Source organism: Oryx dammah, unplaced genomic scaffold (genome assembly GCF_014754425.2).
Source record: "Oryx dammah isolate SB20612 unplaced genomic scaffold, SCBI_Odam_1.1 HiC_scaffold_23, whole genome shotgun sequence".
NCBI classification, from domain to species: Eukaryota; Metazoa; Chordata; class Mammalia; order Artiodactyla; family Bovidae; genus Oryx; species Oryx dammah.
Window position 1 is genome coordinate 75,280,077 of NW_024070207.1, and position 25,565 is coordinate 75,305,641.

Genomic DNA, 25,565 nt, shown 5'->3' on the forward strand with positions numbered 1-25,565 from the left:
AATCTCTAGGCTGGCCCTTGAGGCCCAAGATGACAGGCCATCTTCCATGGCCCTAGGCTCCCAGTGTGCCCAAAGGGCAAACTAACCCCATTGCCCTAGGTTCTAGCCCAGTTCCTATGAAATCAAGCTCCTGGCCCATCCAGCACCAGAATAGTCCCTGTGGACCCAGATTGTAGGCCCATCCCAGTGATTCCTTATCTTGGTCAGCCCCCATGGACCCAGATCCAGATTCATTCACATGAACCCAAATCATAAGCCTATCACTGCAAACTCAAGTGTTAGGCCTATCCCAGTGAATCCAAGCCCCAGTCCATACACTTGGACCCAGGCACCAGGCTTGCCCTAGTGGATCCAAACATCAAGCTTACCCACCTGATGACCAAGGCACCAAATTTGACTTCCAAAGAACTCAGGCAAGTCTCCCCCAGACACCACCAGATGGCCCACCTAGAATCTCAGGATAAGAATGTGAAGAAAAGGGAAGAACCCTATTCATTGTTTATATGAAATTCAGATTTAACTAGCACCTTCATTTTTATTTGCCAAACCTGGCAAGGGTAATTACCAGGTTTTAGACTTAGGAGAAGGCAATGGCACCCCACTCCAGTTCTCTTGCATGGAAGAGCCCATGGACGGAGGAGACTGGTGGGCTGCAGTCCATGGGGTCTCTAAGAGTCGGACATGACTGAGAGACTTCACTTTCACTTTTCACTTTTATGCATTGGAGAAGGAAATGGCAACACCCTCCAGTCACTTTTCACTTTTATGCATTGGAGAAGGAAATGGCAACACACTCCAGTGTTCTTGCCTGGAGAATCCCAGGGACGGTGGAGCCTGGCGGGCTGCCGTCTATGGGGTCACACAGAGTTGGACACGACTGAAGCGACTTAGCTTAGGTAGTACATTGCTGGTGGGAATGCAAGATGGTGCAGCCAATATGGAAGTCAGTGTGGATGTTCCCTAAAAAACTAAAAATAAGATTACCATATGATTCAGCAAGTCCACTCCTGGGTATATATCTGAAAGAAATGAAAACATTAATTTGAAAAGATATACATACCCCAATATTCATCATAGCATTATTTACAATAGCCAAGATATGAAGGCAACCTAAATGTCCATCGCTGATGAATAAAGCAGCTGTGTGTGGACTATAAGCCATAAAAAGGAATGAAAATTTTGCCATTTGCAACAACATCAATAATTTAGAAAGCATTATCCTAAGTGAAATGTCAGACAAAAACAAATAGTATATGTTACCACTTATATGTGGAATCTAAAAGCTAAAACAATTGAACAAAATAGAACAAAAACAGACTCAGATATAGAGAACAAAAAATGGTTATCAATGTGATGAGGGAAAGAGGGGAGAGCAGTATGGGGTAGGGGATTAAGATATATGTAGGGATGGAGCCAAAGCAAAAACAATACCCAGTTGTGGCAGCCCTGGGATTTCTTTGGAGGGAATGACGCTGAAGCTGAAGCTCCAGTACTTTGGCCACCTCATGCGAAGAGTTGACTCATTGGAAAAGACTCTGATGCTGGGAGGGATTGGCGGCAGGAGGAGAAGGGGACGACAGAGGATGAGATGGCTGGATGGCATCACTGACTCAATGGACGTGAGTCTGAGTGAACTCCGGGAATTGGTGATGAACAGGGAGGCCTGGCATGCTGCGATTCATGGGGTCACAAAGAGTCGGACACGACTGAGTGACTGAACTGAACTGATGTATACTTTATATAAAATAAATAAGCTACAAGGATATGTTATATAGCATAGATAATATAGTCAATATCTTATAATTACTTTAGAGTATAATCTATAAAATTATTGAATCACTATGTTGTATACTTGAAGCTAGTATAATATTATAAATCAACTATGCTTTAATTAAAAAAGATATTCAGTAAACTATAAGAAAACAAACACTAAATGAAATTAGGGATACAAGGTATGAACAAAACAAGTTCAACAAATAAACAGAAATCATTAAAAAACAAAAACAAAACAGAAATCCTAGAGTTCAAAGAACAATGACTAGACTGAAGAATACAATAGAGAGCTTCAATATTACACTCTATCCAAAAGAAGAAAGAGTTAGTGAATTAGAAGACAGGTTGTTTGAGATCATCTATTCACGGGAGCCTAGATGGGGAAAAAGTGGAAATGGTGACAGACTTTATTTTCTTTGGATCCAAAAATCACTGCAGATAGTGACTGCAGCCACAGCATTAAATTAAAAGATGCTTGCTCCTTGGAAGAAAAGTTATGACAAACCTGGAAAGCATATTAAAAAGCAGATATATCACTTTTCCAACAAAGGTCTGTATAGTCAAAGATATGGCTTTTCCAGTAGTTATGGGCGGGCGTTAGAGCTGGACCATAAAGAAGGCTGAGTGCTGAAGAATTGATGCTTTTGAGCTGTGCTGAAGAAGACTCTTGAGAATCCTTTGAACAGCAAGAAGGTAAAACCAGTCAATCCTAGAGGAAATAAACTCTGAATATTCCCTGGAAGAACTGAAGCTGAAGTTGAAGCTCCAATATTTTGGCCACCTGATGCAAAGAGCCAACTCACTGGAAAAAACCCTGATGTTGGGAAAGATTGAGGGCAGGAGGAGAAGGAGGCGAGAGAGGATGAGATAATTGGATGGCACCATCAACTCAATGGACATGAGTTTGGGCAAACTCAAGGAGATAGTGAAGGACAAGGAAGCCTGGCATGCTGCAGTCCATGGGGTTGCAAAGAGTTGGACATGACTGAGGGACCAAACAACAATATCAATATTCAGGGTAGCATAAAGAAAAAATAATGGAAAAGAATGAGTATAGTCTATGTGAATTTTGGGGTCCATTAAAAGAAAGAATTTATGAATTGTTAGAGTCTCAGAAGTCCCAGAAGGAGAAGAATGAGAGAAAACTTTTTAAAGAAGTAATGTCTGAGAATTTAAACCTAGGGATAAATTTATGAAGCCAACAGTTATCTCAAAATGTCAACCCAAAACAGTCTTTTCCAAGACACATTATAATGAAAGAGTTTAAAATCAAAGACAGAATGTTAGAAGCAGCAAGAGAAAAAACATACCCTCACATATACAGCTATCAAAAGATTTCTCAGTAGACCCCTTGCAGACCAGAAGAGAGTTGGATGGTATATGCATAATGCTGAAAAAAAGAACTTCCAACCATGAATATTTTACCCAGCAAAGTCATCTTACAGAAATGAAGGAAAGATAAAGACTTTACCAAACAAATAAAAGCTGAGGGAGTTTGTCCACACTAGCCCTGCCTTTCGAAAATACTGAAAGGAGTTCTTCAAGCTGAAATGAAAGGATACTAGTTAGTAATGCAAAAATATATGAAAGTATAAAAACTACTGATAAGATAAATATGTTGTCAAATTCAGAATATTCTCATACTGTAATATGGCACTGTGTTAATTATGTAACTCTAATATAAAGGTTAAAGGACAAATATATTAATGATAACAGCTACAGTAATTTGTTAATGAATATAGAATATAAAATTGGGTAAGTTGTGATGTCTGAAACATAAAATATAGAGGGAGATGTAAAATGGTAGGGTCTTGGTATATGATCAAAGATAAGCTGTTATCAGCTTTAAATAGACTTTTATAACTATAGTTTTGTTTATATAAGCCTCATAGTAACCACAAATGCAAAAACCTGTAGGAGATAAAAGATAGATAAAAGACAAAAGATAGAGAGAAGGAAATCAAAGGATGACATTACAGAAAATGATAAATTCATAAGAATAAAGACAAGTGATGAAGAAAGAAAGGGAATTTCAAAACAGCCAGAAAATAATTAAGATGGAATTAATAACTGCTTGCCTTCAATAATTACTTTGAATGTAAATGAATTAAATTATCTAATCAAAAGGCAGAGGGGCTGCATGGATTAAAAATAGGACCCTATGGTATGCTGCCTAAAAGAAACACTTCAAATTTAAGGAGACACATAGGCTCAAAGTTAAGGGTTGGAAAAGTTATTTCCTGCAAATAGAATCCAAATGAAAGCAGGGATACTATTATCAGACAAAAAAAAAACTTTAAATCAAAAACTGATTTAAGGGGATGAAGAAGGTCATAATTTAATGATAATGTGGTCTATTCATCAAGTTCAGTTCAGTACAGTTGCTCAGTCATATCTGACTCTTTGCGACCCCATGAATCGCAGCACGCCAGGCCTCCCTGTCCATCACCAACTCCCGGAGTTCACTCAAACTCATGTCCATCGAGTCGGTGATGCCATCCAGCCATCTCATCCTCTGTCGTCCCCTTCTCCTCCTGCCCCTAATCCCTCCCAGCATCAGGGTCTTCTCCAATGAGTCAACTGTTCACATGAGGTGGCCAAAGTACTGGAGTTTCAGCTTTAGCATCAGTCCTTCCAAAGAACACCCAGGACTGATCTCCTTTAGGATGGACTGGTTGGATCTCCTTGCAGTCCAAGAGACTCTCAAGAGTCTTCTCCAACACCACAGTTCAAAAGCTTCAATTCTTCAGTGCTCAGCTTTCTTCACAGTCCAACTCTCACATCCATACATGACCACTGGAAAAACCATAGCCTTGACTAGACAGACCTTAGTCAGTAAAGTAATGTCTCTGCTTTTGAATATGCTATCTAGGTTGGTCATAACTTTCCTTCCAAGGAGTGAGCATCTTTTTATTTCATGGCTGCAGTCACCATCTGCAGTGATCCAAAACATAAAGTCTGACACTGTTTCCACTGTTTCCCCATCTATTTCCCATGAAGGGATGGGACCAGATGCCATGATCTTTGTTTTCTGAATATTGAGCTTTAAGCCAACTTTTTCACTCTCCTCTTTCACTTTCATCAAGAGGCTTTTTAGTTCTTCTTCACTTTCTGCCATAAGGGTAGTGTCATCTGCATATCTGAGGTTATTGATATTTCTCCTGGCAATCTTGATTCCAGCTTGTGCTTCTTCCAGCCCAGCGTTTCTCATGATGTACTCTACACATAAGTTAAATAAGCAGGGTGACAATATACAGCCTTGATGTACTCCTTTTCCTATTTGGAACCAGTCTGTTGTTCCATGTCCAGTTCTAACTGTTGCTTCCTGACCTGCATATAGGTTTCTCAAGAGGCAGGTCAGGTGGTCTGGTATTCCCATTTCTTTCAGAATTTTCCACAGTTTATTGTGATCCAAACAGTCAAAGGCTGTGGCATAGTCAATAAAGCAGAGATAGATGTTTTTCTGGAACTTTCTTGTCTTTTCCATGATCCAGCAGATGTTGGCAATTTGATCTCTGGTTCCTCTGCCTCTTCTAAAACCAGCTTGAACGTCTGGAAGTTCATGGTTCACGTATTGCTAAAGCCTGGCTTAGAGAATTTTAAGCATTACTTTACTAGTGTGTGAGATGAGTGCAATTGTGCAGTAGTTTGAGCATTCTATAACAATTGTACATATGTGTGCACCTAGCATTGCAGCACCTAAATATATTAAGCAAATACTAACAGTTCTGAAGGGAGAAATAAACAATAAAATAATAGTGAAAGACTTTAATATTCTACACTTTCAAGTTTGCATAGATCATTCAGACAGAAATTCAATTAAAGAAACATTGTACCTGAACTATACCTTAGACCAAATGAACTTGAATGACATATACAGAACATTTACCCACCACCAGCAGAATACTCATTCTTCTCACGTGGACATGGAACTTTCTCTAGTATAGTTAATGTTAGGTCATAAAATAAGCAAATGTATGAAGATTGAAATCTTATCAAGTATTTTCTGGTCACAATTGTATGAAATCAATAACTGAAAGAAAACAGAAATTTTCAAATATGTGGTAGACAACGTGCTTTTGAACAATCAAAGGGTCAAGCAAGAAGTCAAAAGAGAGAAAGCAAGAAATCAAAAAATATCTAGAAATATGACAATAGAAAAACAACCAATCAAAACTTATGAAATGCAGAAAAGGACAAAACACTACATTTACATTACATTACATTACACTACATTTACATTAAGACAAGAGAAAGATCACAAATAACCTAACATCTCAAACAATTGGTAAAAGAACAAATTCAGCCCAAAGTTTGTACAAGGAAGGAAATAATAAAGATCAGAGGAAAAAAGAGAGAAATCAATGAAATAGAGAACAGGAAACCAATAGAAAAGATAAATGAAATTATGTTGAGTTTTTAAAAAGATAAATAAAACTGAAAACCTTTAATTAGACTAAGAAATAAAGAGAGAAGACTTGAATATATAAAATCAGAAATAAACAAAGATACACTACAGAAATAGAAAGGATAATAAGAGACTACTATTAATAAACCTATGCCAACAAATTGGATAACCTAGAAAAATTGGTAAGTTCCTAGAAATACATAACCTAGTGAAACTGAATCATGAAGAAATAGAAAATCTGAACAAATAGTGAGTGAGGAGGTTGAATCAGTATTCAGAAATCTTCCAAAGAAGAAAAGCTGAGGTCCAGATTGTTTCATTGGTGAATTCTACCAAACATTAAAAGAAGAATTCATGTCAATTATTCTCAGTTAAAAATGTTGAAAGAGAGAGAACACTCCCAAACTCATTTTATGAGGCCAACATTACCATGATGCCAAAGCCAGTTTCAGTTCAGTTCAATTCAGTCTCTCAGTCGTGTCCGACTCTTTGTGACCCCATGAATCAAGCACGCCAGGCCTCCCTGTCCATCACCAACTCCTGGAGTTCACTCAGATTCATGTGCATCGAGTCAGTGATGCCATCCAGCCATCTCATCCTCTGTCATCCCCTTTTCCTCCTGCCCCCAATCCCTCCCAGCATCAGAGTCTTTTCCAATGAGTCAACTCTTCGCATGAGGTGGCCAAAGTACTGGAGCTTCAGCTTTAGCATCATTCCTTCCAAAGAAATCCCAGGACTGATCTCCTTCAGAATGGACTGGTTGGATCTCCTAGCAGTCCAAGGGACTCTCAAGAGTCTTCTCCAACACCACAGTTCAAAAGCATCAATTCTTCAGCGCTCAGCCTTCTTCACAGTCCAACTCTCATATCCATACATGACTACTGGAAAAACCATAGCCTTGACTAGACAGACCTTAGTCGGCAAAGTAATGTCTCTGCTTTTGAATATGCTATCTAGGTTGGTCATAACTTTTCTTCCAAGGCGTAAGCGTCTTTTAATTTCATGGCTGCAATCACCATCTGCAGTGGTCTATTAAAAAAAAAAAAAGAAGGAAGAGGAGGAGGGGGAAAGAGGAAGGAGAAAAAGAAAGCTATAGACCACAGGCCAACGTACCTGATGAATACAGAAAGCATAAATTCTCTACAAAATACTACCATACTTAATTGAACAGCACTTTAAAGGAATCATAGACTATTATCAAGTGGAATTCATCCCTGGGATGCAAGGATGCTTCAACATATGAAAATCAATAAATTTGATATACCACATTAATAGAATAAAAAATAAAATTCTCAATAGATGCATAAAATACATTTCCCAAAATTAAATATCCTTTTGTGATAAATACTTTCAACAAATTTGGTATGGAAAGAACAGACCTCAACATTACTAAGACCATATAGGAAAAGCCCACAGCTAACACCATCAGTTCAGTTCAGTGTCTCAGTCATGTCTAACTCTTTGTGATCCCATGAACTGCAGCATGCCAGGTTTCCCTGTTCATCATCAACTCCTGGAGATCACTCAAACTCATGTCCATTGAGTCAGTGATGCCATCCTACCATCTCATCCTCTGTTGTCCCCTTCTCTTCCTGACTTCAATCTTTCCCATCATCAGGGTCTTTGCAAATGAGTCAGCTCTTTGCATCAGGTGGCCAAAGTATTGGAGTTTCAGCATCAGTCCTTCCAAAGAATACTCAGGACTGACTTTCTTTAGGATTGACTGGCAAGGTAGACAACTGTTGCTAAGATCAGGAACAAGATAAGAATATTCATTGTAACCACTCCTATTCAATACAGTATCACAGTCCTAGCCAGAGCAATTGAGCAAGAAAAAGAAATAAAATACACCAAAATTAGAATGGGCTATTGGGGAATTTGAGGGAGAAAGGATACATGTATATGTCTGGTTGAGTTCCTTTGATATCCAGCTGAAACTATCACAGCATTGTTAATTAGCTATACTTAAATACAAATATAAGAAGTTTAAAAAGAAATAGCTATGAATAATTTATTTCTGATAACTTTTCATCAGACACAAGACATTAAACCTTCTTGAATTCTGGCTATTTTTTAATTACTATAGGTAATATTCTTGAGCTTTTTCTGGGGTGCAGTTGTTACTCAAATACAGCTTGATATTTACAAGTATTTCCTTTAAGCTTAAGCAGAAAATGAATAGTATTTAGTCATGTTAATTTTTCTTTGTGAATGAGGCAAAACTTGTCTGTGTACTCTACTCAGTGCTCTGTGAATTATTTAATAGCTCACTGTGGCTAGTGAGAACAGGAACTCTTCCAGCCACTGTGTTTCCCTTTAATTTTGTCCTGTGGTTCTTGCCTTACACATATGTATTGATCAGTGTGCAGCTAAATTTTTAAAGAGGATGCCTGAAGATCTCCAGAGTTTTCTGTGCAGATCTTCTGTCTGCACAGGTACTCTGCCCTGAAACCTCTCACTTCCTTGCTCTGCTCATACTAACAACTCAGTGTCTTCAGTTTATGGAGACTGCTGGGCTCTTCTGGGTTCCTTGTCTTATAGTATGGCCTGAAGAATCTTTCCAGGCTTTATGCTGGGACAATCATGGAGTTCACTTCATTTATTTTTCCTCTCTCATGGATCACTGTCTTTCATTGCCAGATTTCAAATGCCCTAATAATGATCAGAATCATTATTACATTTTTTTCTAGCTTTTTAATTGTTCCATGCTGATGATATAAATCTAGGCCCTTTTACCCTATTTTGGCTGAAAGGGAAAGTGGCTGTCATGTTATTTTCAGAGGACAATTTGGCCTTTTATATCAGGATTTTAAATGTGTTAGTTTTTTTGGCCCAGCAATTCTAGTCACTCTTCTAACTTCGGGAGATACAACAGTGAACATGATGATATACATTAGTATAGTATACAATCAAGTAGAGAGGCAGATAACCAAAAGCTAAATAAGTACAATATATGGTGTTAAAAGACCCTGATGCTGGAAACGTTTGAAGACAAAAGGAGAAGAGGGAGGCAGATAATGAGATGGTTAGATAGCATCACCGACTCAATGTACATGAACTTGAGCAAACTCTGGGAGATAGTGGAGGACAGGGAAGCCTGGCGTGCTGCAGTCCATGGGGTTGCAAAGAATTGGACATGACTTAGCAACTGAACAACAACAACAGCAGTGTTAGAAAGTGATAAGAAAATAAGTTAAATAGAGATGGGGGATAGAAAGCACAACAGAGGGAAGCATGTCAAAATTTTGATACATTTATCTGCAAGGACTCACTGAGAGGAGTGTATTTGATCATTAATACTGCTGAAATCAAGAGCACAAGCTAAGGATATGGTTACCTGGAAGAAGCGCACTCCAGGTAGATGAAACATTCAGTGCAAAGACCCTGGTGCACTTGATAAATAACAAGGGATATTTGTAACAACTACTACATCTGCTTAAGATACTCACAAAATGGTAGCTATTTAGAATATTATTACTAATGATGACACCAGAAATATGACCTAAAAGCATATGGCCTCAAAGCTCATCTGCTTGCTACTATATCATATTCTTTTTTCCCTATTCCATGAGATACTGAAACATGTACTGCCTTATGGTTCTTATTACTTTGTTCTCTATCATTATGCAGCTTTCACACAGGCTTGCCTTGTGTTCCCAATCATGTAAGTTCTGTGTCTATGCAAACTATGTTGATTCTTGCCTGATAGAATGTTGGGCTATGACATTATTTTGCACAAATCACTGGGATTGATTTTATTATTGCAATGTAACCAGTTCTCCTCCTCCATCATCACATAAGTGTGTCTTTCCAAACTGTGTTCACTCTGGCCAAAAGGTCATTCTCCTCAGGTGTAGGAAGATCCTTAAGTACATATGAGACACTATATACAAATTCTAATCACAGCTCCTCCCTCACTTATCCAGCAATTATCATAACTTCAAGGAACTTTGTTTTTATCCTTTCTCTTTTGAATAAGTAATGCATACATGGTTTGAAAATTTTTAAAGATCAAAATGATATAGGAGTGAAAAATAAGTTTCCTCCATCCTTCCCTGAGCCACTCATTATTCCTGTCTTGTGCAAACAATGTAATCAGTTTCTTGGTATCTTTTCAGAAATATTGAATGCATGTGGGTATTTTTAATCATTCTTCACACCCTACCTCTACCCACCTCTACCCATACAATGTACTTTGACTACCTTTCCACTTGGGTCTCAACACATCCTGTGATAGGTGGTGCTCCCTGCAATTTACAGATGAAGAAGCTAAAGCTCAGAGATGGGAGGTGATTTTTTTAATGAGTTTTGCTTGGAAATCTTTTTTACAGTTTTTGTTGGGAAAAGTTTTTTTACAGTTTCCCAGGCAGTAAGTGGAAAATTCAGGACTGATGTTGCACAATTCTTTTAATAATAATTTAATTGGTTTTGTTCAGTGAATATGTGTCATGCAGCAATCCCACCTAATATATATGAGTACACTCCTGATGCCGTTTTTGTCTGCATTCTTTCCTCCACACTGAGAAATCCCAGGTCCTGCACCTCAAACATGGTGGGAAATCTCTACTTGCTGGTGGTTAGAGTGTTTAAGAAAATATCCCCAATTCCTTTAGTAATATTAGAATTTCGATGGCAGACACTAGGTGTAATGCTGATGGGCATCAACTGGTAGTTAGCATTAGGAATACAAAAAGTTGACCTTTCTAATTGTTTTCTGGAAATACTCCCCTTCTACAGATCTATTCAGGTCCACCTGAGGAAAGTACTGCACCCCCAGTGCCTCCACCTCGAGTAACAGCAAGAAGACACAAACCAATTACAATTTCAAAGCGCTTGCTGCGGGAAAGGACAGTTTTCTATACTTCTTCCCTGGATGAAAGTGAAGGTCAGTATTAAAGTTTACCCTTATCTTCTTAATAGTGACTGGAGATAAGAAGTATATTGAAAAGCAGAAGTAGAGGCATAATCATTTTTTTTTCCATGTAAAGGTAGACTTTTTCTGGGTCCTGAGCCAGGAAAGGCAAGGTTTGTAAAATTTGTGCCCAAAAAGTGAATTAGTCTTTTGGCAGTGGATAAGACAGAGATGAACCCATCCTAATCAATTTACAGATTATTCTGTAAAATCATTTTCCCTTAGCAGATCAGTGGAAGATACAAGGTGTTCTTAAATCTGTACCTCAATACATTGAAATAGATGAGCAATATGTTTCCTGAATATTCTGAGACTTTAAATAAAATTCTGCTAACCCAGGGGACAGATGGCTTAACAAGAGTTTCTAGTGCTTGTCCCTTCACAGTAACATGAATGAATTCAAACAACTATCTATGCAATAAAATTCCTTCAATGAGAGCTATGGAATCCATATGACAGATAAGAATACCTGGGTGGAGTACAGAAATAAGAAAAAGTGCATTGCAGATGCTAGAAATGACACTTTCATATTACCCATGTCACCCTTCCCCAAAGCTCACACTGTGTAGTCCAGGGAGAGATCCCCTCCACATGGAGAAAGGAGAGTGAGGGGAGCAATCAGCTTTACCTTGGACTGCAGCACCAGGCCTACCCCAGTAAACTCAAGCACCAACTCATCCCCCATTTTTCCAGACTCCAGGCCAGCCCCTACAAAGCTAGGCTCTAGACCTGCCCCAGTACTAGGCCATTCCATGTGGTCTCAGGCTCTAAGCCTGCCCCTAAAGACCCAGTATCCAGGGCCAACACATGCCAAGCTGGCCCTGTGGCTCTAATCACCAGGATGTAACCACAACTCAGCTTCTAGTCCAGTCTTCTGTGGACCAAGCCTCTAGGACTGTCTCAGTGCCAGGCTAGCCCCCTGGGCCTAGGCTTCAAGATCCAGGCTAATCCCCTGCAGATCCAGGCTGAAAGCTTGCCCATTCACTGACCCAGGCACCAGATCAGCCTACTCAAGGACTCCAGCAGCAAGCTCACCTGTGGAGCCTGCCAGGTGGCCTGGTTGTGCTGATGAATAAAAGGCTTTCTTCACCAAAGCCAATCTATAAAGACTGGAAGATGTGCCTAGTTCTTCAAATAGGGAAACACCAACTAAAGGCCACTAGGATGAGGATTAATCAGGGAAACATGACACCACCAAAGGGACCAAATAAGGCACATGAACTGGTCCTAATGAAATGGGTATCTATGAACTGTCTGAAAAGGAATTCCAAATAACCATCTTAAAGAAGCTCAGTGAACTACAAGAGAACTCAGACAACAACAGAATCAGGAAAATGATGCATGAGAAGTTAAAGAAAGTCATGGAAATTATAAAAAAGAACCAAAAAGAAATTCTGGAACTGAGGAGAAGAAAGAATCACTGCACTCAAAGACAGGTCACTTAAAATTACCCAGTCAGAGGAAAAAAAGGAAAAAATATTATAAAAGAGACTAATGGGATACCATATACAAACCAATATACACATATGGGAGGGAGTCTCAGAAGGAGCACAGAAAGTAAAAGGGGCACAAAGCTTATTTAAAGAAATAATGACCAAAAAATTCCTAAATCTGGAGGAGGAAATGAAAACCTGGATCCTTGAAGCCCAAAGAAATGCAAATAAATTAAACACAAAGAGATTTTAGCCAGAAACATTTTTATAAAATTCTCAAAATTCCAAGATAAAGAGAATTTTGAACATACCATGAGAAAAGCAAATCATCAAATAAAAGGAAACTCCAATAATACTATTAGCAGATTCTTCATCTAAAACCTTGCAGGCCAGGAGAAAGTGGGATGATATCTTCACGGTACTGAAAGGAAATAACTTCCAATCAGGAATACCATATTAGACAAAGTAATCCTTCAGAAATGAGGAGAGAGAAAACTTTTCCAGACAAACAAACCTGAAGGAATTGATCACCAATAGACTTGGTTCAAATGTATGGGAAAACCAATACAGTAATGTAAAGTAAAATAAAAATAAATAAATAAATAAAAGATAGCATACTAAGTGAAGTAAGCCAGACAGGGAAAGACAAATGTCATATGAAATTTGCTTATATGTAAAATCTCAATAAAGAAACAGATGCAAATGAACATAATTACAAAACAGAAATAGACCCACAGACATAGAAAACAAACCTATGATAACCAAAGGGGAAAGTGGAGAAGGGATAAATTAGGATGTTGGGATTAACACATATACATTACTGTATATAAAATAGATATATGTGTTGATGCATGGAAAAAAATCAAAATGTTGTAATTATCCTTTAGTTAAAATATATTTTAAAAAAATAGATAGCCAGTAAAGACCTACTGTATAACACAAGAAAGTGCACTCAATCTTTTTAATAAGCTATAAGGGAAAAGAATCTAAAAAAAGTATCTATCTATCTATCTGTCTATCTATCTATCTATCTATCTATCTATCTATCTAATATATATATATATATAGAGAGAGAGAGAGAGAGAAGAGTCAAGATGGTGGGATAAAAGGATGCAGAATTCATGTCTCTTCACAAGTACATCAGGAATACATATACAAATATAACGATTCTCACAGAGCCCCTGCTAAACACTAGTGGAAGACTGTGGACAACTAAAAGAAAAGAAAACTGTCCTTGAAACTGGATAGATTGAAAGAAGTGAAAAAAGAAAAGAGGAATCAAAAAAGGGACCAGTAACTCTGGCAGGAAGCTGAAGGTGAGGAGAATAAGTCAAAAAGGAAAAACAAATATCATATATTAATGCATATACATGGAATCTAGAAATATGGTAGTGTTGATCTTTTGGCAGAACAGAAATAAAGACACTAACTTATAGAACAAATGTATGGGAGGAAGAAAAGGGAAATAGGATGAATTGGGAGACTGGGATTGACATACATACTCTGCTATGTGTAAAACAGGTAACTAATGAAAATCTGCTGTATAGCACAGGGAACTCCACTCATTGCTCTAACCTAACTAGGTTAGTGGTAACCTAACTAGGGAGGAAATTTTAACAAAGAGGGGATATGTGTAAACATTTGGCAGATTCACTTTGACGTACAGCAGAAACTGATGTAGAAGTGTAAAGGAACTATATTCCAATAAAAAAGAATATATGTAACTGAATCACAGTGCTGTACATCTGAAACTAACACGACATTGTAAATCACCTGTATTTCAATAAAATAAGTAAATAAATCAATAAGACATGCTAAAAGAGGGTCAGTCCAGTTCAGTTAAATCATTCAGTTGTGTCCGACTCTTTGTGATCCCATGGACTACAGCACGCCAGGCCTCCCTGTCCATCACCAACTCCTGGAGCTTATTCAAACTCATGTCCATTGAGTGGATGATGTCATCTACCATCTCATCCTCTGTTGTCCCCTTCTCCTTCTGCCTTCAATCTTTCCAAGCATCAGGGTCTTTTCAGATGAGTCAGTTCTCCACATCAGGTGGCCAAAGTATTGGAGTTTCAGCTTTACCATCAGTCCTTCCAATGAGCACCCAGGACTGATATCCTTTAGGATGGACTGGTTGGATCTCCTTGCAGTCCCAGGGACTCTCCAGAGTCTTCTCCAACACCACAGTTCAAAAGCATCAATTCTTTGGTGCTCAGCTTTCTTTATAGTCCAACTCTCATATCCATACATGACTACTGGAAAAGCCATAGCTTTGAATAGAAAGACCTTTGTTGGGAAAGTAATGCCTCTGCTTTTTAACATGCTGTCTAGGTTGGTCATAACTTTTCTATCAAGGAGGAAGCGTCTTTTAATTTCATGGCTGCAGTCACCATCTGCAGTGATTTTGGAGCCCCCCAAAATAAAGTCTGTCACTGTTTCCATTGCTTCCCCATCTATTTGCTGTGAAGTGATGGGACCAGATGCCATGATCTTAGTCTTCTGAATTTTGAGTTTTAAGCCAACTTTTTCACTCTCCTCACTTTCATCAAGAGGCTTTTTAGTCCCTCTTCACTTTCTGCCATAAGGGTGGTGTCATCTGCATATCTCAGGTTATTGATATTTCTTCAGGCAGTCTTGATTCCAGCTTGTGCTTCTTCCAGCCCAGTGTTTCTCATGATGTACTCTGCACATAAGTTAAATAAGCAGGGTGACAATATACAGCCTTCATGTACTCCTTTCCTGGTTTGGAACGAGTCTGTTTTTCCATGTCCAGTTCTAACTGTAGCTTCCTGACCTGCATACAGATTTCTCAGGAGGCAGGTCAAGTGGCTTGGTATTCCCATGTCTTTCAGAATGTTCCAGTTTGTTGTGATCCACACAGTCAAAGGCTTTGGCATAGTCAATAAAGGAGAAATAGATGTTTTTCTGGAACTCTCTCACTTTCTCAGTGATCCAACAGATGGATGTTGGCAATTTGTTCTCTGGTTCCTCTGCCTTTTCTAAATCCAGCTTGAACGTCTGGAAGTTCATGGTTCATGCACTGTTGAAGGCTGGCTTGGAGAAGTTTGAATATTACTTTGCTAGCATGTGAGATGAGTGCAATTGTGCACTACTTTGAGCATTCTTTGGCATTGCCTTTCTTTGGGACTGGGGCTTCCCTGGTGGCTTAGAGGGTAAAGTATGTGCCTGCAATGCAGAAGACCTGAGTTCAATCCCTGGGTTGGGAAGATTCCCTGGAGATGGAAATGGCAACTCACTCTAGTACTCTTGCCTGGAAAATCCCATGGATGGAGGAGTCTTGTAGGCTACAGTCCATGGGGTCACAAAGAGTCGGACACAACTGAGTGACCACACACGTTCTTTGAGACTGGAATGAAAACTGACCTTTTCCAGTCCTGTGGCCACTGCTGAGTTTTCCAAATTTACTGGCATATTGAGTGCAGCACTTTCACAGCATCATCTTTTAGGATTTGAAATAGCTCAACTGGAATTCCATCACCTCCACTAAGTTTGTTCGTAGTGATGCTTCCTAAGGCCCACTTGACTTTGCATTCCAGGATATCTGGCTCTAGGTGAGTGATCACACCATCCTGATTATCTGGGTCATGAATGTCTTTTTTGTATAGTTCTGTGTATTCTTGCCACCTCTTCTTAATATCTTCTGCTTCTGTACCATTTCTATCCTTTATTGTGCTCATGTTTGCATGAAATGTTCCCTTGGTATCTCTAATTTTCTTGACAGTCTATTGTTTTCATCTATTTCTTTGCATTGATCGCTGAGGAAGGCTTTCTTATCTCACCTTGGTATTCTTTGGAACTCTGCATTCAATTGGGTTTATCTTTCCTTTCCTCCTTTGCCCTTCACTTCTCTTCTTTTCACAACTATTTGTAAGGTCTCCTCAGACAACCATTTTGCCTTTTTGCATTGCTTTTTCTTGGAAATGGTCTTGATCCCTGCCTCGTTTACAATGTCACAAACCTCTGTCCATAGTTCTTCAGGTACTCTGTCTATTAGATCTAATCCCTTGAATCTATTTCTCACTTCCACTATATAATCCTAAGTGATTTGATTAGGTCGTATCTGAATGATCTAGTGGTTTTCCCTACTTTCTTCAATTTAAGTCTGAATTTGGCAATAAGGAGTTCATGATCTGAGCCACAGTCAGCTCCCAGTCTTGGTTTTGCTGACTATATAGAGCTTCTCCATTTTTGCCTGCAAAGAATATGATCAATGTGATTCTGGTATTGACCATCTGGTTATGTCCATGTGTAGAGTCTTCTTTTCTGTTGTTGGAAGAGGGTGTTTGCTATGACCAGTGCATTCTCTTGGCAAAACCTATTAGCTTTTGCCCTGCTTCATTCTCCACTCCAAGGCCAAATTTGCCTGCTACTCCAGGTATTTCTTGACTTCCTAGTTTTGCATTCCAGTCCACTATAATGAAAAGGACTTCTTTTGGGGGTGTTAGTTCTAGAAGGTCTTGTAGGTCTTCATAGAACCATTCAACTTCAGCTTCTTCAGCATTACTGGTCAGGGCAGACTTGGATTACTGTGATATTGAATGGTTGCCTTAGAAACAAACAGAGATCATTCTGTCATTTTTGAGATTGCATCCAAGTACTGCATTTCAGATTCTTTTGTTGACTATAACAGGTATTCAAGTTGAAATTAATGGACATAAACAATATGAAAACCTGAAAGTATAAACCAAATTTTTAAAGATAAGAATATAACCCAATTTACAATATTCTACTGTAATAGTGATGTGTAAATCACTTTTAACTCTAGTATGAAAGTGAAAATACAAAAGTATTTAAAATTACTTTATGTACAATAATTTATTAATAGGTACACAATCTAAAAATCTATAAATTATGACATCAATAACATAAAATGGAGGGGTAGGGAAAATTAAAATGTACAGTTATTGTATATAGTCAATGTTACTTTGCTATCTTCAAACAAACTGTTATGTTTTATATAAATTTCAAGAAAAAGACTCCAAATATGCAAAGCAATGTTGAGAAAGAAGAGCAAATTTGAAGATACCACACTTTCTGATTTTAAAATTTAATATGAAACTATAGTAACCTACACAGTATAGTTCTGGCATAAAAGTAGACATATAGACCAATGAAATAGAATAATGAGCGAGAAAAAGTACACACATTATGGTCAGTTAACCTTTGACAATGGGGTCAAGATTACACAATGGGAAAGTATAGTCTTTTCAATACATGGTATTGGGGGAAATGGATATCCACATGCAGAGAAACTGGATCCTTATCTCACACAGTGTACAAAGATCAATTCAAAATGGATTAGAGACATAAATGTAAGACCTATAGCTGTAAAACTACCAGAAGAAACGGTAGGGGGAAAGCTACTTGGAATTGTCTAATCTGGGCAGTGATTTGTTTGGATATAACTCAAAAAGTACAAACAACGAAAGTAGAATAGACAAATGTGATTACAGAATGCTAAACAGCTTCTTCACAGCAAAGGAAACAATCAAAAAAGTGAAGAGACAACCTACAGAATTATATGAAGATATTTGCAAACCATATATCTAATAAGGGATTAATGTCCAAAATAAATAAGGAACTCATACTACTCAAGAATTAACCCAATTTTTAAATGTCAAAGTACCTAAATAGACATTTCTTAGAACATGACATATAAATGGTCAAAAGATATATGGAAAGTTGCTCAACATCCTGATCACCAAGGAAATGCAAATCAAAAAAACAATGAAATATCACCTCACACCTATTAGGATGATTATTACCAAAAAATGACAAAATACAATAAGTGTTGAGAAGAATTAGGAGAAAAGGGAACCCCTTTGACTGAACTGAACTGAACTGAATGCAAATTAGTGCAGCTATTATGGAAAACAGTATGTAGGTTTCTCAAAAAATTAAAAATAAACTACCATATAAATTTGTCAATTGCCTGGTTGAGTGTCCAAGGTATGCTCAAACATTCATATAAAGCCCCTTTTCAAAGACTTGGAGTCATATTGGTGCTTGGTGTCTTAAAGTAATCTCTGCCTAGTCATTAGCTAACCAAAAAGCTAACTAAGCACTGTCTTTGAGGGCCACACTCGAAAAATGATAAAGATTTAACAGAAATGGGTGGAAAAAGTCAGTAAACAAACTAACAACAATAACTAAAACAAATAGCAACAACAACAAATCAGGGAGGAGAGAGAATCTGATTTCCAGAGATGCTATATTACTTAAACTGTCCAGTTTTCAATAAAAATATGATATGTAATAAAATAAGAAAGCATGACCCATACCCAAAAAGAAAAACAAAAAACAGTCAGAACATCAGAACATGGCTTCACAAAGACTAACATTTGAATATTTATAGCAGCTTTGTACATACCAGCCAAAAGCTGTAAACAACCTAAATGTTTGTTAACTGACAAATGAACAAACTTGTTGTGGCATATACATACAATGGAGTACTACTCAGCAATAACACACGGAAATGAACTACTGATACATAAAGCATCCCTATCCTCCAGGTATATCAGGTTCTTTCAAGATCTCTAGCATGCCTCATAATCCAGGCCTCTGCACTTTCTATTCCCTTTGCTGGACACATTCCCCTGCACCTTCACATGACTGGGTCATTCTCATGTTCCAGGTCCTGAGACCTGGTCTAAAATGCCACCTCTCCAAAAGACCCTCCTTAACCACACCCAAAGTGGCTCTCCTTGGTTGTTTGCCTCTGTCCTTAGTTTGTTTCATTCATGCCACTTCCTAATAATTCTTCATATTTTGTGATCATGCTACTTCAACCAAAGTTGCCCATAGAATAATAGTTACCAACTGTGTCAATTAAAAAACAACACTAGCAGTAATTCTATTTCTGAATATATATCCAAAGGAAATGAAATTAGTATATCAAAAAGATATCTGCCCTGTCATGTTCATTGCAGCATTATTTACAATAGCCAAGATATGGAAATATCAAAGTGAAATATCAACAGGTGAATGGATAAAGAAAATGCGAGAGATACACAGATACTTACTCAGAAACACACAGACACACACACACACATAATGGAATATTATTCAGCTTAGATAAAAAGAAGGAAAGTGTGTGATTTGTGACATAGATGAACCTGAAGGACTTTATGCTAAATGAAATGAACCAAGGACAGAAAGACAAATGCTGCATGATCTCACTTATATGTGAAATCTAAAAATATCAAACTCATAGAAGCAGAGAATAGAATGGTGGTTGCCAGAGACTTGGGGGAGAGTGAAATGGGGAGGTGTTGATCAAAGAGTACAAAGGTTCAGTTGTGCAGGATGAATACATTCTGGAAATATGATATAACACTGTGATTGTCGGTAATAATACTATATTGTATACTTGAAGTTTATGAAAAGAGATCTTAACTGTTCTTACCACACATTAAAAATGGAAACTATGTGAGGTGATTGATATGTTAATTAGATTGAGTGTGGTACTCATTTAACATATATTCATATATCAAAATATCATATTGTATACCTTAAACATATACAATGTTTGTCAGTTTTATCCCAATAAAGTTGGAGAGGAAATCAGCTCATATGGATTGAATAAGTACTGTGTTAGGTGGAATTAAGACACCATCCCTGGCCTCAAGGAGTTTATAGGCTAAATGGAAATAGATAATAGACAGATAAACAAATAAATGCCATTGAGTAGAGTAATTGTTAGTATGGAACCTGCACCAATTCTAAATGGGCCTTTCTCCTCAGTACTCTGTGGAGACCATTTTTTGTCAAGATAACCAGCAATCTCCATGTGCTATTCCACATACTCAGCTTGTGAGCAGCATTTCAATTTACTAATTCTTCCTTCTTGAAACATTTTATTCATTTTGCTTTCAGGACACCAAACTCTCCTTCTGCCTCACTAGACATTCCATCTCAAGTCTCCTCTTGGTTTTCCTTCTCTTCTCAATTTCTGCATGTTCGAAGGTCCCAGAGTTGTGTTTTGTATTTCTCAGTCCGCTTTTCTGTCTATATTTGTTTCCTGCATGATTGCATTGTCTCACAGCTTTAAATATCTTTTAAATATGAGGATGATATCCAAATTTGTATATCTGGGAGTATTATCTTCCTTCTTCCCATCTTAAACTCACTGCGCAACAGTTCTCCTTAGATGACTCAAGGAAATCTCCAATTTTAAAATGTACAAATACCCTAGATTGCCTATTCCTCCTCAATCTGGTTTTCCTCTGGTCTCCCTCGTCTAAGTAATTGGCAATGTTTTTGTTGTTGTTCAGTCACTAAGTCATGCCCAACTCTTCGTGACCCCATGGACTGGGGTCATGTTGCATGCCAGGTTCCTCTGTCCTCCACTGTCTCTAGAGTATGCTCAAATTCATGTCCATTGAGTTGGTGACACTATCTTAACTATCTCATCCTCTGCCACCCGCTTCTTTTTTCTTCAGTCTTTCCCATCATCAGGGTCTTTTCCAGTGAGTCAGCTCTTCACATCAGGTGGCCAAAGTATTGGAGCTTCAGCTTCAACAACAGTCCTTCCAATGGATATTCAGGGTTGATTGCCGATCTCTTTGCAGTCCAAGGTACTCTCAAGACTTCTTCTCCAGCACCACAACTTGAAAGTATCAGGTCTTTGGCACTCAACATTCTTTATAGTCCAACTCTCCCATCCATACATGACTACTGGAAAAGCCATAGCTTTGCCTATATGGAGTTTGTCAGCAAAGTGATGTTTCTGCTTTTTAATATGCTGTCTAGGTTGGTCATAGCTTTCCTTCCAAGGAGCAAGCATCTTTTAATTTCATGGCTGCAGTCATCACCATCTGCAGTGATTTTGGAGCCCCCTAAAATAAAATCTGCCACTGTTTCCATTTTTGCCCATCTACTTGCCATGAAGTGATGGGACAAGATGCCATGATCTTAGTTTTTTGAATGTTGAGTTTTAAGCCAGCTTTTTCACTCTCCTCTTTCATCCTCATCAAGAAGTTCTTTATTTCCTCTTCACTTTCTGCCATTAGAGTGGTATCATTTGCATATATGAGGTTGTTGATATTTCTCCCAGCAACCTTGATTCCAGATTGTGTTTCACTCAGCCCAGATGAATTGACAGTACCAATCACCTAGTTAGTAAGGTCAAAAACTTTCAGATCATCCTTGACTATTCTGTTTGCTTTCTCCTTCATATCTAATTCATCAGCAATTCCTGTTAGCTCTATGTGCACATTGTATGCTGAACCTACTAATTCCTACTGCTACCTTACTAGCTGAGCCAGCATCATCTTTTACTTGAGTGGCTACGGAGCTTCCAAACTATTATCTTTACTTTTCTTTTTGCCTGACAACAGTTTGTTCTCTGCAGCAGCCAGTAAGATATACAGTCTTTTAAAACTGGAAAGCAGATCATATCATTCCCTCTGATCTAAATTTCCAGTGACTTCTCTTAATTTTTGGAAGAAAATTTACATTTTATTTTGCTTTATATGGTCCACACATACGTTTTTAATCTCATTTCTGAACTTCACTATCTCTATGCACCCTTTGTTCTCTGCTCTGATCTCACTGGTTTTGCTGTTTCTTATAGATGTCAAACTTACCCAATGGCCTTTTCATTTGCTGTTTCCTTGGTCCTGAACGTTCTTCCTCCAAAACTTTGCAGTTTCACTCCTTCATTCAGATCTCTGCTAAATGATGTCTCTTCATAGAGACCTTCTCTGAGTACTTTATTTAAATAGATCTTTCTCCTCCCCCATTACTGTCTGTCCTTTAAACTGTTTTATTTTATTCATATCACTTGCTGCCATTAATATTTAATAGCATGTTTGTTGTTTGTCTTTCTCAGTAGAATGTCAGATCCACTTTCATCACCAGCCTCTAGAAAAATTCCTGTATATTGCATGTGTTCAGTAAATACTTGTAGAATAAATGAGTGCGTGTAGAGGGAATAATGAAGAGAAAAAGATCACCCAGCTTAAGGGATCACCTCCTTAGGAGACGATGTAGCATTTAGGGAAAAGTGAAAGGGAACATTCAATGCTTACCCTGTTGTTCCATAATCTCATTTTAATTAGATAAACTCACTTATTTGTCTATTCACATCTCTCCAAATACACATCAGAAAATATAATTTCTATGCCAGCAGAAAAATTTCACTCTGTATCCCATAGTATCCAGCATATCATATGTCCTCAATAAATATGTGTAATAAATGAATGAACTAGGTGTTGGTAGACCTGAGATAAATTTCCTCTTGGCTTCTAGCTTGCTCAGTAACTTGGGCTAATCATTTCCTTATTCTGGGTCTTAATTTGCCCCTCTGTGTGATAAGGCCTTCATGCCAGAAGTTCACCATTGGGATCACCTACCCTAGCCATACCTTTTTTTTTTTTTTAACTGAGATATAATTCATATGACCTAAAATTCACCCTTTTCAAAGGTGGGTCAGTGCATTTAGTATATTCATAAGCTTGTGCAACAGTCTATTTCCAGAACATCTTCATCATCCAAAAAGAGCCTTGTACCTCCCAATACTTCCCTCCTCCCTTATTCCTGATAATCACTAATTTACTTTCTGTCTCTATGGATTGCCTATTCTGAGAAAATTTCATATAAATGGAATCATACAATCTATGGTCTTTTTGTGGCTGGCTTCTTAGGATAATTGTTTCAAGGTTCATCCATTATGAAGCATGTATCAATACTTCATTCTCTTTTATGAATGAGTAATATTGTATTATATGGCTATAACACATTTTGTTTATCATTCATCATTTGCTGGATACTTGGATTGTTTCCACTTTTTGCTATAATACTGCTATGAACCTTTATGCACAGATTTTTATGTGGATGTATGTTTTCAGTGATTCTTGGTGTATATACAAGAGTGGAATTTCTGCGTCATACAATCACTGTATATTTTATCTTCGAGGAATCATTTTGAGGCTATTTTTAGAATCAGGTGTACCGTTTTACTTTCCCACCAATAATGTATGACAGTTCCAATTTCTCTGCATTTTCGCCAGCACTGTCTTTTGTGTCTTGATTTAGTAAAATTGTATATGTTCAAGTTACACAAAGTGATGATTTAATACACATATACATAGTGAATTGATTATTGCAGTCAAGCTAATAGACATGTATTTATTTATTTATTTTGGATGACAGTACCTGAAATCCACTCTCCGCAAATTTCCATTATTCAATGCAGTATTGTTAGCTATACTTGTTATGGTATACATTAGATTTCTAGGCTTATTCATCCTATATAACTGCAAATCTGTATCCTTTGGCCAACATCTACCCATTTTCTCTATCCTCTTGCTCCTGGTAACCACTGTGCTCTCTGCTTCTAAGTATTTGACTTTTAAGCATTCCACATATAAATGAAGTTATGTAATTTTTTTCTTTATTTGTCTGGCTTATTTCACTTAGCATAATGTCTTCTAGATTCATACATATTATAGCAAATGAATGGCAGGAGATCTTTCTTTTTTAAGTCTGAAACAAACAAACAAAGTCTTTATTCATCCACTGATGGATACTTAGGTTGTTTCCATATCTTATTATCTTTTAATTCTAGCCATCCTAAATGGGTGTGAATTCATATTCATTTAATCCTCATCACTTCTCATAGAACAAGTATTAGAGGCTTAGAGAGGGTGTGTAGTTTGCCTAATTCACACAGCTAATGAATTACAGAAAAGCAACTTGCATTCGTCTTATTCCAGAGCTCATTTATCTACTGTAATATTGTACTTTCTATAACCTCTTTGAACGCTGTTCTGAGAAAGAACAAATCCCTCTACTCACCACTGTTCTTTACCAGTAGCATTTCATTATCTTACCTCTAAACTTGTTATTCCCCTCATATATAGTATTACAATGAGTTCTTTCACTATCATCATGGACTCCCTCCCTCACATCTCCATATCTAAGCCCTGTGCATTCCACTCACTTAATGGCCCTTGAATCTGTCTCTCTTTGCTGCTGCTGCTGCTCCAGTTTAGATCCAGCAGCCCCCATTTGGTCTCCCTACCTCCAGTCTCCTCCAGTTTGTTTGGTTCAGTCTATTCTTCGTCATGAACCTAAAGGTATATTCAAAAAATACATCTGATAGTGCCACTTTTCTGTGAAAAAAAGTCATGGTCCTCTGCAGCCCAATGATCAAATTCATATCCTTGAACATGGCATTCATGATATAGCCCCACCCTACCTTAATAACTCTTCTCCAACTACTCACACTTTTTATCTAAAATTCGTTCCTATGCTCAAACCACACTAAGTATTTTCTTTTACATTTTCGTAAACAAACCGTGAACTTTCATTCTTTCAAGTTGCTCTCTCTTTGAAATTCCCTTTCCTTCTTTTTCCATCTATTGCAATCCTTCAAGGCCTAGCTCAACATTACCTCTTTCACAAAATTTTCTTCAACACCACCAGAAAGAATTAGCACTCTCATTCTCATAGTGCTTATTTGCATGATTCTACCTGTATTATAATAATTGATCTATTTCTCCTGCTGGACTAGTGTGCAACCTCTTAAAGCTATTCCCCATCACTTGCCTACACTTAGAAGAGAGGTCTCTAGTTGGCCACTTGCCTATTTATGAGGCCTCTTTTTCTGATACTTATTCACTCCTAGTTCTCTGCAGTTTCTGAAGCTGGCTTTTGTGTTTTCCCATGGAAACAGATGGCTGGTTAGCGAAAGGGGATGATGCTGAGCTCTTATTACCCAACAGGAGCAATGAACGCTGTCTTCAGAAAGAGTATGTACTCTGAAAACAGACTTCAAGCTATGAAAACTGGCCCTACCATATTAGTTTTGTGACACTGAGACTTTTAGGGCCTTTGATTTCTTATCTGTAAAATGGGACTGATAACAATTTACAGAGTAGTTTTGAAGATTATGAGAGATAATCCATGTAAAGCACTTAGAACAGGCCCTAACACAAAGAAAGTGTTTAAATAATGGTATCTGTTAGCATTATTATTATCATTGTCATTATTATAATTATTACCATTTTAT

The 25,565-nt window shown here is 37.8% G+C and overlaps 1 protein-coding gene across 3 annotated transcripts in view; it reads left to right on the top strand.

Annotated features, from left to right (window-relative positions):
* The window catches only part of OPHN1 (oligophrenin 1), a 567,594-nt gene that overhangs the window by 513,081 nt on the left and 28,948 nt on the right, over positions 1–25,565 (top strand). For all 3 annotated transcript variants that reach the window (XM_040265770.1, XM_040265772.1, XM_040265771.1), the window contains exon 20: positions 10,919–11,066. In XM_040265770.1, coding sequence (XP_040121704.1) covers positions 10,919–11,066 — 148 coding nt within the window. The remainder of the gene's footprint in view (positions 1–10,918; positions 11,067–25,565) is intronic.